Source organism: Pogona vitticeps, chromosome 10 (genome assembly GCF_051106095.1).
Source record: "Pogona vitticeps strain Pit_001003342236 chromosome 10, PviZW2.1, whole genome shotgun sequence".
NCBI classification, from domain to species: Eukaryota; Metazoa; Chordata; class Lepidosauria; order Squamata; family Agamidae; genus Pogona; species Pogona vitticeps.
The window spans coordinates 21,310,228-21,324,127 of NC_135792.1; the positions used below are offsets into that span (position 1 = coordinate 21,310,228).

The following is a 13,900-nucleotide window of genomic DNA, read 5'->3' on the forward strand; positions in this document are numbered from 1 at the left end:
CATACAAGAAGAGAGCAGCTTGGCAATAGACAGTATGGGTGGAGGAATAATTGGAGAAGGTGGGCAATGAGAGCAGCAGGAAGTGGATGTGATGGTTCTCCATCCACCCCGGAAGAAGAAGAACGAAGAGGAGAACAGTGGAGGCTTCCCATCAGAAGCCCATTGTCCAGAGCTTTCTTCATTCACTTCTGGCCTTCAAGTGGTCCATAATGCTTAGACCTCAGCATATGTGAAAATCGCATTGGCACTGAAGAACTAGGATGTATCCAAGGGCGTAAGGCTTGTGTGTGGCTACATTCTTCCTTTTCTTCTCCTCCTTTTTCTCTTTATGGAGACAAAGCTCCACCATCCACCACTTGCCAACATCATCTAAATGTTCTCCTTCTCCTCTTCCCCTTTCCATTGCAAAGCCATCTCCTTCTCCTGCATGGTCGGTGTCAGTTTTTGCAAAAGCAGCATCTCCAGCAGAGCTAGACAGACACGTACATCTCTGCCTCCAACAGCCATCCCCTCAATCCACCTAATAACAGGGGCAACCCTGAACACAATAAAAGGAGAAAAAATGGCCACTCAAAATACCATTTTAACTGGTTTTGAGCGATTGCAGTCAAACTTTCATAGGGAGGTCATCAAATATTTAGGTGCCACAATGACGATGTGTCCAAATAAGTTGGAGAAGGAATGATCGTCGTAAGGAACTATGATACATATACATAAGCCAGTTCTTGTTGCATGTGCCAGAGACATGTTGAACTCTCACAAGACCCTGAATATATTCAAATCAGTCCATAGGTTTCGGCTGAAGTATTCAAACCACCAACTAGTTCCCATCTGTATTTTGGTTTTGTTTCCTTTATTTCAACTTCCTCTTCTAACTCCTTTGGAATTAGCGAAATTAAAGATGACAAACCTCTTGCAATAATTTCTCTTTGGGTCCTGTTTTTTTTTCAGGATCTCCCCAGATGGTGTAGACATTGTCCTGGATTGTCTTTGTGGAGAAAATACAGGCAAAGGCCTCAGCCTTCTGAAACCCCTTGGGACTTATATTTTATATGGTGAGTAAAAAAAAAAAAATCAATCATCGCCGCATGGTAGCCAACCCATTATGTGATCATTGGCATTGATCTGTGATGAAGGGCCATATAGAAAAATGGATGATCATTCAGAAATGCTGATCACTTTGAGGTATGGTAGGCCATTTGGGTTGATCCCAAATCCACATGCAAGGATCGCGTGGTTTGGGGGCAGGAAACCACATGGCACATCAAGCAGTCCTATTTACCTGCTCCTCACTTTAAAACAAGAAAAAGACTAACAAAAACTCCTTGTCCTCTCCTTTTCTTTTTCCCCTCTTTAGGGGAGTGTGAAACAGCTGCAAATTATTTTGTTGTGGCATAGCATTGAATTTGACATGCTGATCAACCAATCTGGCACTAGAGATGAGGGATTTTAAAAATGAAAACACCACTTTCACATCCTTTTTCCCTTCCTTTTTGCGGGGGAACAGGAGGAAGTTTTCTATTTCCTAATAACTAGTTAGATGGTCAATCGGCTTAAGCAAAGGGATAGCCAGACAGCCGCTTTGGTTCCATCTCAGCGAACACCACACCAGAAGATAACTCAAACAGAGTGATTCTACCTGCACCAAAGCAAAGCAAAGCAGGAGCCCCTGATAGGGAGTCAAAAACGTGTAGGTAGGCATGGATAAGGGACAGGCTGGTTCACAATTGCCTGGGTGTTGTGTGGTCACTGGAAAAAGGAGTGAAACAGCTTGTCCCCAAAGCAGACCAAAATGTGGGACAGAGTGGCATCTGATTGCACCCTTAGTTTTAGTTTAAAGTGGACCAATGGAATCAGTTACTAGGTGGTGAATCAACACCTGTGTAAATCCTAGTGATTCACTAGCTCTGCTCTGTGTGACACTAGAGATGGGCACGAGCTTCCCATATTTGTGCTGGTTCATCTTTTGGACAAATGGGCATTTCGTGCTCCACAGCTCTGCCTCCTCTGGGAGGTGCCCACTCAGAGGCAGTGCCCAGAGGAGGCGGGGCAGGAAAGCTGAGGTGCGGCCAAGGTGTTACCACCACTGAAGGAGGTGGTTTGGGAAGCACTGAACATCTGTTTGTTCGAAGGGTGGCCCACTGGACCAGAATGAGCTGGTTCGCAGTGCTACCCTCCTTGGCCATGTTTTTAAGGAGCTGGAGCCCCAAAGAGCAAACATTCCCCATCTCTGCTTTGCCCCCTCCTTTTTTTCTCACCCAAGAACTTTCTTTCCCAAGGATTTCACTTTCCCCGTTTCACAAACGATCTTTTTGGCAAGGAAGGAAAAGCACTACGCCTTGCCAAGGGGGCAGCGCAGGAATTTGGGCTGTCAACCCAATTCTTTCCTTCTCGACAAAGGATGATCTTGGCAGGAAAGGAAGAACTCCCCCACCCCTACCCCCACCCCTAGTTCTAAACATCACTGAAAAGAGCCTTGGGAAAGGCTTTTCAGTTTTAGAGGGTGCCAACCAGAGAGCTCACCCACCAATGACCCATTTCTTTCTCTCGAGATTACTTTTGACAGAAAGTGCCCTTTCTCCTTTTGCGGGTAATTAGAGTCCTGTCACCCAGCAGTCGCTGGAAACTGGCAGCCAAAAGGCCTCTGAGGAGGCTGCTCTCCAGATGCCAAGATGGTCTCCCTAGAAAATTGTGAGACGCGGTGTTCTAGCTCAGTGATGGTGAACCTTTGTGAGCCCGAGGGCCCAAACTGCAACACAAAGCCAACCATGACCGCCCCGAAGAGTCCCACTCCTCTGGCCTCATGACCTCCAGCCTCTGCTCAGGATACTCCCCGCTCTCCCTCAGACTGCAATCCTTAAAGGTGCAGGTGGCAGGAGCCGGGTGTTTCCATGACTGACATCTGGGGTGGGTGGGTGTGTTTCTGGCATCTTAGCTGTCTCTCCCTTCCCAAGAGTTCTTCCCAAAATCCAGGATCAGAGGCCAGGTAAGTATTTTTTGATGGTGACTTATGGCTCGTGCACCCACAGAGAGGGCTCTGCGTGCCAGCTGTGGCATGCGTGTTATGGGTTCACCATCGCTGGTCTAGCTGGCTCCCTTCCCTTCTAGCAACACAATTCTCTCTCTCTGTTTCTCTCTCTCTCTCTCTCTGTGTGTGTGTGTGTGTGTGTGTGTGTGCGCGCGTGTAAAATATTCCAAACTAGGTCTAGTTTATCCATGCTCTCCTTTAGGCAGTCTGTTCCACGGCATCCTATTCCACTGTGAAACAGTTTATACCACAAGGACATTCTTCCTACTGTTGACCTTTAAGTCCCCTTTCCTTTGTTTTAGGTCCACATCCTACAAAGCAACAAGAGAGTTGGTTTGGGTTGTATCCAGATGAGCCGCAGAGAATAAACTTACTTTCCTCTCCATAAGGTTGATCATCAATAATCTGAAGATGGAACACATTTCGACTCTTCACTGTATTTTCTCCTGGCCCAAGAGATGTTTTTTAAAAAAATAAAAAATAGCTCTTGTCCCACGTTAACCTAATGTCCCAAATAAACAGAGAAATGCTGTTCTTAAGGACATGAGGTTAAGGTGGTTAGAGGAGTTAGAAGAACATCTGGGAGAAGGTGACTCCTCACTCTGAACCTACTGAGGGCCAGACAGCTTTGCCCCCAAAATTCAGCAGTGGTTCTTTGTAGAACCAAAGAGCACCCAGCTGCCCCTATGGACTGCCAAGCACTGTCACGATCGGAGGCCGACTGTTTCCTTCCCTTCTCTTAGGGGGGCAAAGGAAGGAACTGAGAAAGGGTGGTTTTGTTTTACCTCCAGCAGCATCCACAATGATTTTCAGCAGCCCGGTATGGCATCCGTGGCAGCCAATGGTGGACAGCATAGCCCATGATGATGGGGTGAGAACCACATTTTAATCATCCCTCTTTTAGGGGGCTAGACGTCATTGGAAGGCATTCAGAGAGAAAGCTGAACTACCCATTACTCTTCTTCCATAACTGGCAGGACAGTGGCGTTTTTGAATTTGGAAACGGAGGAGAAATAGCACAAAAAGGCATGTGTTATTCCACCCTTGGTGCTTTGAAAAGGGGTTTGGGGGCGAATGGGGATGTTATTTTGCGATTTTGATGAAGGACACCAACATTTGTGGGCTGGGAGCTGGTTTTCATGGAGCACTTTCTATGTTCATGAATTCTCTTTCTCTGCCCTTTTTTTTTCCCTTCCAGGCTCATCAAACATGGTTACTGGGGAGACCAAAAGTTTCTTCAGCTTTGCAAAATCGGTAAGCAGAAGACCTCTTTGGCTCTGTGAGACAGAGCTTATTTTAAATGGATCCTGTGATGTATCAGTCACTCAGGCCATCTGTATGTCTGCCAGTCACTCTGTCTTTTTCCCCCCCTTGCTCTTTTAGTGATGAAGGGACTCTTTTGCAGATGTGGGGAATGGGGGATAAACAGTACACAGCTGGACTATAATTTCAGCCTAGGCCCCTTGCACCTGATATTTTTCAGAGTCATTCACATTATATATGTAACCTCATTTAGGCCCCTGAATTGCTGTTTTTGGAGTTGGGGGTTTTCAAAACCAACCTACCTTTAGCTGGATTCTAACCTTGCTGCTACATGTTTGACTCTAGTGGTGGCAAGTGGAAAAAGTGAACCCCATCAAGCTATATGAAGAAAACAAGGTCATGGCAGGATTTTCTCTTTTGAATCTGCTTTTCAAACAAGGCCGGAGTGGCTTGATAAGAAACGTAATGGACAAACTCATAACACTGTACAACGAGAAGAAGATCAAGCCGCTGGTTGATTCGCTGTGGGCACTGGAAGAGGTAAGCGAATCATTATTATTATTATTATTATTATTATTATTATTATTATTATTATTATTATTATTATTATTATTATTATTATTATTATTATTGTTGTTGTTGTTGTTGTTGTTGTTGTTGTTGTTGTTGTTGTTGTTGTTGTTGTTGTTGTTGTTGTTGTTGTTTTGCTCCTCGTTATTTGCTTGACAATGTGTTGGGCTTTTGTTTGTTTGCTAGCTCCCTCACTTTCTTGTTTGTACATTGCTGATTGAAGGTTTTTAAACCTATGTTCAAATGTGAGTCTCAAGCAGGGTAGATCCATGGAATCGATAGGAATTTAGTATGTCAGCTCAACACCAATGCAAGTTCCACTGTGTCATTGGATCTACTTTAGTTGAAATAAACAAATAGATGTCTGTAAGACTGTGTGATGTAGGGGTTAAAATGTGAGACTGGGGCTCAGGAAACTTGAATTCAAATGCACAATTTGCTATTGCAACTCATGAGGGCATCATGATGAATCACTCCTTGAGCATTGAACACACCTCAGAAACCCGATCAGGGTTACCCAAAGCTGGACTTGACGTAAATGGCACATAACATGAGCAATTAGATTTAGATCCTAGCTATTTGCATAAATCGTGACGTACAGATAACATTTTGAATCTTCCAAATGAAACGATCAGAAAATTGGCATTTTATACCCATGCATGATCTGTCTGTCCATTTGCCTGCTACCTGTCTGTCTGTTTTTCTGTCTTTGGGTGGAGAAGACACAAAAAAGTTCCACTTCCTGATTGCCACCCCAATCCCGGAATAAAGACACGAGACATTGGTTTGGGTTAATGCGGGCCACACTTTTATTCAACTTGGTAATTCAACTAACCAGCCTTTCGGCCAACAAGATATATGGGGGCCTGCTGTAGTGCGGAAAACCGTAAAACTGGGGTATAATCATACCCCAATCTGATCAGAAGGGCGAGTCCCCGGCCGCCAAGCTCCTTCGGTCGAATAACCGTCGGATCCTGTCTAGCCGCTAATAAACACCCCAGACCTCCAGACATCTTTAACCGATGCCTGTTGGTCTATGAGTGGCCCAGCGCATCCTCCCCCCACAGGCAGAGTGATCGCACGATCCGCAATGCCGGAAGGTCAGATGCGCTGTTAGCTTACTTGATTTATCCATTGGGACACACCGAAATACCGGTTCTTTCCGCACTACCCGCCAGTGTGACCGATAGTACATCCTAAATACTGCCAACAACCCCAGATCCAGTGTGGGATAGGCGAAAAATCCCCCCATCCAAAGCCAATCAGGATGAAGGTCAAAAATTCCTATCCGGCCCCAAAATAGGCGACCACAATTCACACTAGATCAAAGGGCGGGCGGGTGGGTGCCCAGAAACGAAAGAGGCCGATGCGGGTGGAGAGCCCCCTTTTAAAACCTGCTCTCCCCGCTCGGCCAAGCCCGATCTCGCGATGCCTCGTGTCCTTCCGGGGTGGGTGGCAAACCCCGCCCACCCGCTCAAAGTCCGAGGACTTAGCGGCGGGCTCACTCTTGCCACCCCAATCCCGGAATAAAGACACGAGACATTGGTTTGGGTTAATGCGGGCCACACTTTTATTCAACTTGGTAATTCAACTAACCAGCCTTTCGGCCAACAAGATATATGGGGGCCTGCTGTAGTGCGGAAAACCGTAAAACTGGGGTATAATCATACCCCAATCTGATCAGAAGGGCGAGTCCCCGGCCGCCAAGCTCCTTCGGTCGAATAACCGTCGGATCCTGTCTAGCCGCTAATAAACACCCCAGACCTCCAGACATCTTTAACCGATGCCTGTTGGTCTATGAGTGGCCCAGCGCATCCTCCCCCCACAGGCAGAGTGATCGCACGATCCGCAATGCCGGAAGGTCAGATGCGCTGTTAGCTTACTTGATTTATCCATTGGGACACACCGAAATACCGGTTCTTTCCGCACTACCCGCCACAGCATGCGTACTAGCACGGCTATGTCGCATGCCCGCCACAGAGCCCCTGGAGCTCACGAAGCAGGCCCCCTTTTATATCCTCCAAGAACAACTCCAATCCAATGTCGGATAGGTGTACCCCATCACTGCGGAATAATTCCAAACGTGACGTCTGGATACGCTGATGCTGTATCACTGCTCCGAGGCCGCCGCCGCAGACACCTCTACGCACTTCCTTATTCACGCCCCGCCGGGCCTTATTTATCGCATCAGTCCTCCCTGAGCCTTCCCAGGCCAACCGAGGAGTGATATTAGACCATAAAATCCGCAGTGACGGATACTTGCTCTTCATCCACCTCAGATCCCGCAGAATATCTAATATCAATGCCTTACCGGCGACTCTGGCTAAATCATTGCCGCCTAGATGCACCACCAATATATCAGGCGGTGAAGTGCTGAAGGCCGTCGTCCTGTTGAATTGTATCCAACGCATTCCGCGGATTCCTCTCCAAGTAACTTGCGCCCAAGCGCTTAAACCTAAATCTCTCCCCCACGGGGAGGCGGCAGCATAACGCTCTGCCCAATAAATGTAACTATGACCGATGATCCAAACGTCCTTCCGCCGGCCATGAACTGTAACACCTGCAAAATACAAACACACCCTACCTATTCGTTAGACAGGCTCCTAACATAATTACTGTAACTATTTGACGACCAACGGCCCAGGTGTTTAATCTCTTCAGGGCTATAACCTAATGCCGCAGCCGTAGAGGCCGCCCCAATCCGAAAGGAATGCGTACCAAAGCGCAATCCCTGCACTCCCACCTTTTGCAGTGCCAAATCCGTCATTCTCCAAAATTGATACTTCGTTAAAGGTGAATTATCTGCGTGCATAAGGAAGTACCCTTCCTCCTGTCCACGCTGTTCCATGTACACTTTTGCTGCTCTTACCGGGCAAAGATTTTCTACGCTGCATTGCCTCAAAACCAAACGCCTTCCTTTACCCATTTGGTCGGTTTTTGAACGCCTAATAAACACCTCCAGGCTATCCTCACCTAGAAAGACATCCCTTAGCTGCAAGGCCACCCTTGACTTGTCCTCCTTACCTGTTGCCACTAACTCGCTAACTCGAAGCGCACCAAAAAATGCAAGTAACGATGCCACCCTAAACAAAACCCTCTCGTATTCACCTCTGCACAAACTCGCCCACTGCTCGCTTAACTGCTGCAGTAACGCCGGAGAAATGGGTGACCTAGAATCCTGCACCTTCCCTCTCTTCCTTGTCCACCCCTCAAGCATCTTCCTAATCCTATAATCCTTTGAATGATCCCTATACCCTTGAACCCTCGAATAAAAGGCCAATGCGGACAACTTTCCCTGAATGGTCCCTGGCATCAGCCCTCTTCTATGCAAATGGACCATAAATTGCTGCAAGTGTTCGACTGGCAGGGGCCACACTTGCTCCAAGCTCACCATGTGTCTAAATTCTATGAATTCTTTACTCACAGCCGCGTAACCCTTCCGCGTCCTCTCCGCCAAAGCCAAGCCTATCGCCTCAGATGCGTCGTGACGCCAATTTGCCAAACCTCCTGAGGCAGAATCTCCGGCAACTCCTTGGCCTCCGGTGCCAATTGCCGGAAACGGTCCATCTGCCGACGTGATAAAGCATCGGCAATGCTGTTGTCCAGACCAGGGATGTGCCTAGCATGTACTAATATGTTGTACTGGAGCGCCCTTAGTGTAAACGCCCTAACTAGCCTCATGACGCGCTCTGATTGTGAAGTGAGGCAATTGATGATACACACCACCGCCTCATTGTCACACCAGAAACGCACAACCGAGTTAGCCCACTCTTCAGCCCATAACCACAAAGCCCCGACTATGGGAAAAAACTCTAAAAAAGTGAGATCTCTCGTAATGCCTTTTTCCTGCCAGGCCTCTGGCCAAGAGCCCGCACACCACTTTCCTCGATGGTAAATGCCAAAACCGTGAGCACCTGAAGCGTCCGAATGCACCTGAAACTCAACCTGAACACTCCTCTCCGACCTCCAAAAAGAAATCCCATTAAATCCTGACAAGAACTGCATCCAAACTCTGAGGTCCTCTTTCATACCTTGAGTTATCCGTGCCCGGTGCAACGGGCGCTTAAGACCTGTCATGGCCACACAAAGACGCCGAACAAAGGCCCGTCCAGGGGCCACTACTCTACAAGCAAAATTGAGGTGCCCGACTATCTCCTGAAGCTCCTTAAGTGTCGCCTTTGACTTCCCAAGCAATGCCCCTATTTTGGCTCTCAAAATACTCAACTTCTCCTCTGGTAGCCTCGACGTTTGCTGCTCAGTATCTATCTCTATGCCTAAGAAAGTCAGGACTGTGGTTGGCCCCTCAGTCTTCTCATCAGCTAAAGGCAAAGACACCTCGCGTGCTAAATCCTTGAACGTTTCTAATAGAAACCTGCACTTACCTGAATTCCGCTCCCCACAAAAAAGAAAATCGTCGAGATAATGGGCCGTCGACGTACAACGCGATACCTGCCTAACTTTCCACTCTAAAAACGTGCTAAACTTCTCAAAAGCCGCGCATGACACGGAACAACCCATAGGCAACGCTCTGTCTACGTAATATAATTCCTCAAATTGAAACCCCAACAAACAAAAATCCTCTGGGTGGACTGGCAAAATCCGGAAGGCCGATTTTACATCACATTTCGCCAGCTCAGCACCAACTCCGCATTTTTTAACCATATTAACTGCTTCGTCAAATGACGTATATCTAACTGTGCACAATTCCGGTGGTATGGCATCGTTAACCGACTCCCCTTCAGGAAAAGAGAGATGGTGAATCAAACGAAACTCACCATGTGCCTTTTTTGGAACAATGCCCAACGGAGAAACCCTAAGGTTCCCAATGGGCGGCTCCTTGAAGGGGCCTAATACTCGCCCCTCCTGAACTTCCCTACTTATTTTCCTCCTAACAATACTCTCCATTCCTTTAATTGATCGTAGGTTCCGCGCAAAATAACTTTTACGCTCTCCCACTGCCGGTATCCGAAAGCCATTTCTAAATCCCTCCAGTAGATATGTAGCCTCCTCATGCCTAGGATACCACTGCAGCCACGCCTCCAAGATCTCCACTTTAATTGGGCTGGGCCCCTTTTCCAGGAGCGCCCCCGCCTCCTTGCTTCCTAACAACACCTGCTCCTCTGTCCTGCCTCGCTTTAAAACAACTGATACTCGGGTGTTGTCCACCGCATGTGAGGCACTCATGTCTGAATCTGCAGGGTTTCCTCACACAGGATCCCCTGGCATTGTATTGAAAGCACAACAAGCGGGGTTGAACCGCCTGACCCGCCCAAGGGCGGGCAAACTGCGCCTGTCGTGTCCGTCTATTCAAATGTCCACTGTCAAACCTATCCCCCATGTTTGATTTAGCTGGCGTCATGTGCTGTAGCCATAAACGTGGATGGGGCTCGTCCCACCTCAGGTTGGGCTGAATGGCGCTCCGCATGCGGAACGCCTCATCATATCTTAGCCATGCCAACCCTTCAAAATCCGTGGAGGCCCTAATCATCGTGTCAAGATATTGGAAGAGCGCTGGCGCCTTCCAGGGTTGCATTTTTATCAATACCCCAGCATAAATCACAAATCCTGGCAGCCAGTTCGTCCAATTCCTATCGGGCTTTTTCCTCCTACGTTTTTCCTTTTCCCTTTCGTCCTCCTTGTCCCAATCCTTTTTCTCACAGTCCCTATTAAGCAAGTCAAAGAAGTCCACGAATTCGCCACGCCAAATTTTCTCTTTCGTGGCCGCCGTCAGATGATCTCCCACGGGCGTCGCATAATCTGCGTACGGCAAGGCTGTCGCCGGCACTGAATTGTAGCCCGTGTTAGGTACTGACGGATGCCAACTCCCTGCTGCCTCGGAACTAGCTAGCTGATGTGGCAGAGGTGTGACTCCCCAAGGTGCCCCCCATGAACCCCATTGTGGTCCCACATAGGGCCAATACGCGTTAGGGCACCCTCTATCTAGCGGTGTCTGTGATGCATTTCCAGGTGGTGTACCTGTGGCACCGCCCGGCCATGGCCAGCCCATCCCAGGAGACTGCAGCTGTGGTGCAATAATACACTCACCGTCCGAAGTTGATGCCACGCAAGGCTCCAATGGGGAGTCCGCCAAAATCTCCCCTTCTTCAAGCTCCTCTTGCCTTGCCGCTGAAGCGCTGCTGTCCCTGGGAATAGTCGCTGTCTCCTTGTCGCTGCCCCGTGATCTGGAACGGCCTGGCGACTTGGGGGCATCCTGCTGATTATCCATTACCTGTGCAGACTCAAAAGCGGTAAAGCGAGCCATCAGATCTTGCGCGATCGCCTTCAACCTGGATTTCTTGAGCCCCCTTGACTCCCTAGCCGACCTACGTGGCTGCTCCCCCTTTTGCAACGCCTGCTGCGCGGCCAACCTCTGAGCCTCCATTGCCGACATCTTATCCTGCAACTCCTGCCATATCGGCCAAGAATCCTCGTCTGAAGACGACTGAGGTGGAGACAGCTGCGGTACGGCTTGTCGCTTAGCGGGCTGCTTGCCCTTTGATGTACCTCGTCCTTTACGAGGCGCCATCGTCAACCCCACTGGTCTGAACCTTAGGGTCTATTCCTCAGCCCAATTAGCGCTTCGCCTTGTACCCGGGATTACCTCCCCTACCTGCCTCCGATGCTACCCAGTCTACAATTACCCTATCCGAGAACACCACAGTAAAATACAACCTTGCACCCGATGCGTCCTTGCAACCGCTGCAGTCGGCTGTCCTAAAATAAAACAGTATCAGAATGATTATTGACATGCTTGTGTACCCCACATGGCTACCACACAATTGCCGCCCGCCAATGACACCGCTCCTGCCTTAGACGACCCTAGAGAGCTCCCAACCGCCCAGCCCAGGCATGTGCTGATCCAGCACCCATGCCCGCTGCGGCCCTTATAGCAGCCTCAATCCGCTCTCCCTCTTTTTTTTTTTTTTTTAAATTATTATTTATTTATTTATTTAGTTATTTATTTATTCTGTTATATGTTCTTGTATTTATGTTTCATAATTATTATTTCCTGCATTTATCTCTCTCTCTCTTTTTTTTTTTTTTTTATTATTATTATCATTATTATCATTATTATTATAATTATTCCCCATCATTATTGTATTATTAATAGCAGGCTTTAATTAATTAATTTTTAATTTTTTTTTTTTTGTATTTGCTTTGCACATTCATCACCATTCCTGATCTCCTCCTGACCCTCGCATCACAAATCCCACCTGCCTATGCCAAAGCCCATGTCCATGCTTCATCATTATAATCCTATTTCTTTTTTATTTATTTATTTATTTATTTATTTATTTATTTATTTATTTATTTATTTATTTACTGTAGTCACGCAAGCGCCCTCCTTCTTTCTTTAGTCTCCCCTCATAATGTACCACCCATTTTTCTTTTTTTTTTTTTTTTAATATATATCTTTCCTTTTATGTCTTCCAACTCCTGTTATTTCTTTTTTTTTTTTTTTAATTGAAATGGGCCTCCTCCTATCTCCCCCCCCGACTCACACAAAATGGCGGCCATATACAAAATGGCCGCCGCACGTGGCCGGCCGGCTCCCACCGCACCAACGCCAGTAAGTCGGGGCAGGCCGCACAGAGGGGGGTGGAGGGCGGAAGGGGAGAGAGGGGGACAAAACGCACGGAGGGCGGGAGGGGGGAGGGCCGGGGCCATACTCTTTTACCCCTTGTGCTGGGCCCAGCCGCCGCAACCTCCATCAAACCCCCCACCGGCGACTCACGCCTGCTCACTGCCCGTCCCGCACCCCAGCACTCGACCTCAAGGCCGGGGATGCGGCCGCGGACGAAAACTTCGCCCTACTCGCCCGCCTTGCGCAGCGGCCCCGTCATACCGGGCCGCTCGTCGCCGGACGGAGGGCAGAAGGCCTTGCAGGGAGAAGGGAGGGGAAAATACAGCGGGGTGTGCGGGCGCGTGGGACCCACTGTTCCCCCGCCGCCGCCTCCCCGCTCCTCGGGAATCACTCCCCCAACGAAGTCCGTGTGGGCTAGCAAGCCCAACCACCCGGCTCCCTTTCCCCACCGTCTCTTCGTAGCTGACGCCCGATCCTCCGGCTCCTCCGTCTTCCCTGCCGTGACGCAGCTCCCAACGCTGGTCACAGCGACGCGACACCCGGTCTGCCCAGAAACGAAAGAGGCCGATGCGGGTGGAGAGCCCCCTTTTAAAACCTGCTCTCCCCGCTCGGCCAAGCCCGATCTCGCGATGCCTCGTGTCCTTCCGGGGTGGGTGGCAAACCCCGCCCACCCGCTCAAAGTCCGAGGACTTAGCGGCGGGCTCACTCTTTTGTACCCTGATTTCTTGGGAAATCCTGCTATCAATTTGATCTTTGACAAATATTCTTTGCATCTTATTGTTGTTCTGTACTATCATAGATCCTTGTGTTAAGAACTTGAATTGTCTTACTCTTGTGTACTTTTGATTTCAGTTATATCACACTATGGATTTTGTCGTATTTCAGGCAGTTCACTGGCCCTTGGGTGTCAGTGCTTCTCTTGGGAGGGAAATGGGCTAGAATGGGCTAAGAATAGGCTAAAATACTAGAAATAGGGGAAGATTTCAGACAGTTTAGAAGAAACAAGTTGGAAGTTGTGCAGAAAAAGTTAGAGAATGTTTGCTTGCTGCCAGAACATGTTATTTTGCTGGATTCTCACCACGTCATCATCATCATCTGACTCAAAGTGACCCTTTCCTGAGTTTTCTAGGTATCGAGAATTTAGAAGTGATTAACCATTCCATTCTTCTGGGACTGAACAGCTTGCTCAAGAGCCCAAAGCTAGCTCTTCTCGCAAGAGGCTCCGTGGGAGTCAAACTCCTAACATCTGGCTAGAGACCTAATCACTGAGCTATCCAGCCAACTTTTCACCACTGATAGCACCAATCATCTACAAAGTTCAACTTTCAGCCAAACGAGAATAGCCATTGCTTTAAGAGACTTGCAGTCTGGTTTCGACATGTTATGGCAACTTTCTGGTACCCTCCAGATCTATCAAATTAATGCTAGTTGAGGATAACGGGAATTATGCTCAA

General features: G+C 48.4%; 1 protein-coding gene across 1 annotated transcript in view; it reads left to right on the forward strand.

Annotated features, from left to right (window-relative positions):
- Positions 1-13,900, forward strand: part of VAT1L (vesicle amine transport 1 like) — a 79,942-nt gene that overhangs the window by 36,738 nt on the left and 29,304 nt on the right. The window contains exons 5-7 of the mRNA XM_072980439.2: positions 952-1,055; positions 4,227-4,282; positions 4,637-4,831. Coding sequence (XP_072836540.1) covers positions 952-1,055; positions 4,227-4,282; positions 4,637-4,831 — 355 coding nt within the window. The remainder of the gene's footprint in view (positions 1-951; positions 1,056-4,226; positions 4,283-4,636; positions 4,832-13,900) is intronic.